Here is a 4,847-nt window from a genome sequence, read left to right on the forward strand (position 1 = left end):
AGGGAGTCATTGAAATCCTGTTTCAGTCCTTCTGGGGGCTGACCACTCCAGGCCCAAGTGGCAGCAAACAGGTTTGCAGGGACAGGCTTCCTGTCTGAAGGGTCTTCCACCCCAAGACCTCATACTAGATTCCACTTGCTTCCAAAGGCCCTGCGGGGAGAAGGGGCTGGGCCTCCACTTAGAGCAGGCATTCTAGGGCAAATCTGGTTGCCCCCAGCCGATGCACCAGGCTGGACATGGCAGGGCCAGCGAGCCTGATTGCCAGAAATACCCTGTTTCCCCATCAGGGTGACAACTCCCAGCTTCCTGGTTTTGGCCAACCTCAGAACCAGTAGGCTAGCAGGCCAATCCTGGTGCCCAAGCCTGAAAGCTCCGCCAAAGTGGCATGGGCCCCCTCTCTGCTCACGAACACCGGCTCCTGACCGGTGTCTATACCTAGGGTGAGAAGCAGAAAACACATTTAAGGCTCAGGTACACACACACTCACACACTCAACAGAGAGGTCTGCCCAGACTTGGGCTGTTTCTCCACCGGCCAAGGAAGGGGTGAGAGTGCCCCTCAAATTGGATCAACTCTTGAAGAGGCAAGAGAAGAAAAGTCAGGCGAACGCAGAATCCTCTAAATAAACACCATTTCCATGGTTTTAATAAGCAAAATAGGAAACCATTTTAATAACCAAAAAACAGAAACCAGTCTGAATAAAACTACAATAGACTAGGTTTTAATATTTTCATATCATAAGCAGGGTTTGAAATTGATCCCTTATTGTACATGAAATAAAAACAATTTCTGTTGTGGCAAATTTGATTTCAACACAGTTGAATCTGTAAAAACCGAAGCTCGTTTCCAATGCAGGACAAATATCCACAATATTTAAAACTGCAAGCACCATGCGGTTCATACAATCTTGTTATTACTGTTAATTTATCAACTAATACAAACTCAAAAATGCATCCGGCCAGCAGCGCCAGCAATTTCAAATGAGAACTAAAAAATACGCTTCCATTTTGGTATTTTTGTCAGTGCAACTTAAATCCTCTTACTGACCTGCAGGGGAGAAAAAAAGTAATAATAAAGAAAAACACCCAGATCTTCCCTGTAACTACTATACAACTGAAGGGGTGGGGGAGGGGGTAACACCACCAATAACTCGCCCGCCATCTCCAAAGCAGGGAAAGAAAACACACGTAACATATAGATCTAAAGAACGCACTTGAAAGTTGCAAAATGTCTTGCCAGTGTTGGGGTTTCTGGTACTTTCTGAGTGTGGCAGTAGGTTCAACATAAGTTGGGCTGTCCGGGCTGGTGAAGCCGATAGCCCTAGGAGCTCTTTGGCCCCAGCAATGAGTGCCGGCCTGGAGGGTTTCGTGGGGACCCTGGGAGTGATTCTGGTTGCACTAAAAAGCAAACAAGACCTGCTTTCCCTCCTTTTCTTGTTAGGGGTGTCAATTGAGCCCTAAGACCAGCTGACAGGAAGGCACTCCTGTACCTCCCGAGTGTGAAACTCTGCACACCCTGGTACTCAGCAACTGCCCTGCCCTGGCACTCAGGAACTGGGACCCCAGTCCTCCTTCTCCCATCAAAAACAAAATTGAAAACAAACTCGGAGGAAGAGAGGACCAAAGGGGGTGGGGGACGGGGAGACAACATGCAACTTCCAAGGGTGCCCCAAGACAAAGTTGTTTTCTGATGCAAATACCCAGAACTTTTTTTTACTTACAAAAGAAAAAAAAAATGCCATAATAATAAACCCAAACAAAGACACTCCACTTGCTGCCACGTCCTCTAAGCGGTTTGGCGGGGCGGGTATTTACAAGCCGACAGCCGATAGACTGCAACCGGACAGGCGGCCGCCCGCCGGAGTTTCCGAACTGCGATCCTTCTCACCCAAAGAAAACAAGGGGGTTATGATCCATGATCAACAACATGCTAAAGTTAAACAAGAAAAATGGTACAAAATAGAAATTATTACCATACATGTCCAGCATGCAGGATTAATATTTTTAATGCAGATTTTCGTATTTTTTTCTATATAATCGAGCAGGCAATAAAATTGATGAGATTTGCGCGCAGAACGTCCTAACTGAGGCCCGCGTCTCGGGGCTGAAAGCCAGTGTTCTCCGGACCCAGGACAGAGAGGTCCGCCTCTGTCCTTCCTTCGCTCAGCCTCGCCTCGCGCCTGCCGGAACGGGCCGCCAGGGTCCCTTCTCCTTTCCTCTCCTCGCTGCTCTGTTGCTGGGCTGGATTACGCTCCGGACTGAGGCAGCTGCCCCGGCTTAACGCGCAAAAGTTCAGGAAGCCAGGAGTCTCCAGACGGCCTTGGCGACTCCTCGCGACTATGCCTTGCCGCCCTCCAGCCTGGAGAAAAGTTGCTCTGGGACTTCCCACCCCCTTGCCTCTCTCTGGCTCTGCTCGAGTCTAGGAGGCGGCGCTGGCGCGCGCCGCGCTCGATTTGGCCAAGGTCCCCTGCCTGCCCGCGCGCCCTCCCGTCGCCCGCGTCCCGCGCGCCCTTCCTCCCTCCAGTCGAACAGGTCAAGGCTGGGGCCGTGGCAGGGACAGGGTCCGGGGGAGTCCGGGGCTAGGGATACGGGACGGGGGAGTCCGGGCCGGGGCAAGGGCGGGGGCCGGGAGCGGCCACGACTCACAGAAAGAACTCGGGAGAGGAGGGGCTGTCGCTGGTGGAGCCCGCCTCCCTGAAGCCGGAGTTGGCGAGTTTCTCGCACTTGACCTTGTAGGCGTCTCTTTCGCGGGCCAGCCGGGACACCTCCTGCTTAAGCTGCTCCACCTGCTGAATGAGCTGCGTCTTCTCATTCTCCAGGTGGTGTTTCTGCTGGACGCGTTTATACCTGCACGACTGGGCGTAGCCCCGGTTCTTCAGGGTCCGCCGCTTCTGCTTCAGGCGGATCACCTCGTCCTTGGTGAAGCCCCGCAGGTGGCGGTTCAGCTCGCGCACGGACATGGACACGAGCTGGTCGTCGGAGAAGCGGTCCTCCACGCTGCCGCTACCACCAGCCGCCGTCGCCGCGGCCGCCGCGTGCGGGCCAGGCCCGGGGTGGCTAGTGGGCAGCTGCTGCGCGGGACTGGCCGCGCTGGACGGCGGCGGCGACGCTTGGTGGTGGTGGTGATGGTGCGGGTGCGCGTGCGGGCCCAGCTCTTCGTGAGCCACTCCGGGGCCGGGGTACGCGTGGTGCGGATGTGGGTGGTGGTGGTGATGGTGATGGTGCGCGCCGCGGAAGCCGTCGAAGCTCTGCAACGGCTGGGGCACTGGGTGCGAGCCTATGAGCGCCTCCACCGCGTCCTCGGGCGTCAGGTTGAGCGCCTCGGGGTTCATCTGCTGGTAGTTGCTCGCCATCCAGTACAGGTCCTCAAGGTGAGTCTTCTGTTCAGTGGGGCTGAAGCTGGGCGACGAGGGCACCGAGCTGCACGGCGTGCTGAGCGGTGTGGACGACACCGAGCCGGCTGGCTGCAGGCGCGTGCAGGGCCGGCCCGGGCGCTCCGCGCGCCCCAGCGGCTCCTTCTTTACGTCGAACTTGAGCAGGTCGAAGTCGTTGACGTACTCCATGGCCAGCGGGCTGGTGGGCAGCTCGGGCCCCATGCTCAGCTCCGCGGCCATCGCTGACGCGAGGCGCAGCCGCCGCCGCCGCCCGGGAAACTTTGCGGCCGGCCGGGACGCGCCGAGCCGGGAGCTGGGGCGAAGAGCGGTGAGCCCGAGAGGCGAGGAGCCGAGGGCGCAGCGGGCCGGGGCCGCCGGCCAAGCCTTTGTCTGGGGATGCGGCGGCGCGCCGGAGAATCCCGAGCCTGCCTGCGCCGCCCTAGAGCTCGGGGCTGTGGCCGCGCCGGGGCCGGGCAGGGCCGGGAGTGAGTGGAGAAGCGAGCGGGGCGCGCGGCCGGGCGGAGGGGAGGCGCCGGGCAAGCGCCCGCGGCTCGCTCTCTAGCTCTCTTGCTCTTGGGCTCTCTGGATCGCAGCCGCTCGCAGCCCGGCGGTGCAGCTGTGCGGGATCCGGCGCCGCTGCTGCCTTTTATCGCCTCCCTGATGTCACCGGGGCGCGGGGGCCCGGGCAGCCCGGCGCGCTGGCCAATGGCTGCACGGGCCCCGCGGCCGGGCGGCGCAGGGCGGGGCGCGCCTGACAGCTCCTCCGCCCCCCGAGTCAGCTGACTGGCGGCGCGAGCAGTCGGAGAGCCGCCGAGGCCTGGCGGAGGGCTGAAGCCGAGAGGGACCGCCGGCCCGGGCCCAGCCCCCACCCCACCCTCTCGGTGTCCCGGCCCCCGCCCGCTCGCCTTCGGTGCGCGCCCCCCTCCCTGCCCCCGGCCGGGCCGCCACCTCCACCCCTTCCTTCGTGCGCTGTCCTCCCTCTTTACCCTTGGTTCCCCCAACCCGTGTCCCCCAAGCCACAGAGGCTCAGAATGAGCGCCAGGACGACACCTCTCGAGTCCATTGTTCCCAAGCGTCCCCTGCTCGGTGGGAGATGCTCCGTGTGCCGAGCGGCCGCGTGTGTGCAGTGCGTGGCTGTGTTTCTGCAGGTCTGCGCATATTTGTGTGTTAGGGTGGCGGGGTTGGGACTCCAAGAGTTATGTTCAAATCCAACTCAGTCTCAGGGGACCCTCCTCGAGGCCAAGCGGGAGCCGTCCCCCTCCTGGCGGGTGCGGTGGCCGAATCCTGAGATCGGCCTCGGTTCCCCACACACCCCACCCACAAATGCACGAGATGAAGGGAGCAGGGGAAGAACTGGTCCAAAGGTTCCGAAGCTCTCTCCCCAGCCAAACGCGGAGAATCCACTGAGTTCTCCATGCTGGGCACTGAGGCCAGTGCAGGACGGTGCTCCGGGTGGCTCCCGGCTGCTGGGAAA

The 4,847-nt window shown here is 60.0% G+C and overlaps 1 protein-coding gene across 1 annotated transcript; it reads right to left on the reverse strand.

The window, feature by feature from the left end:
• Positions 1-699: 699 nt before the first annotated feature.
• MAFB (MAF bZIP transcription factor B) lies at positions 700-3,993 on the reverse strand. Its single transcript, XM_002692462.6, has one exon. It carries the CDS (start codon positions 3,611-3,613, stop codon positions 2,642-2,644), a length of 972 nt encoding a protein of 323 aa, XP_002692508.1. The 5' UTR covers positions 3,614-3,993; the 3' UTR covers positions 700-2,641.
• Positions 3,994-4,847: the final 854 nt, after the last annotated feature.

This window comes from Bos taurus, chromosome 13 (assembly GCF_002263795.3).
Source record: "Bos taurus isolate L1 Dominette 01449 registration number 42190680 breed Hereford chromosome 13, ARS-UCD2.0, whole genome shotgun sequence".
Lineage (NCBI taxonomy): Eukaryota > Metazoa > Chordata > Mammalia > Artiodactyla > Bovidae > Bos > Bos taurus.

Bases quoted from the DNA above. Each gene is read 5' to 3' on its own strand.
- MAFB (XM_002692462.6), bottom strand. From the start codon at position 3,613: ATGGCCGCGGAGCTGAGCATGGGGCCCGAGCTGCCCACCAGCCCGCTG.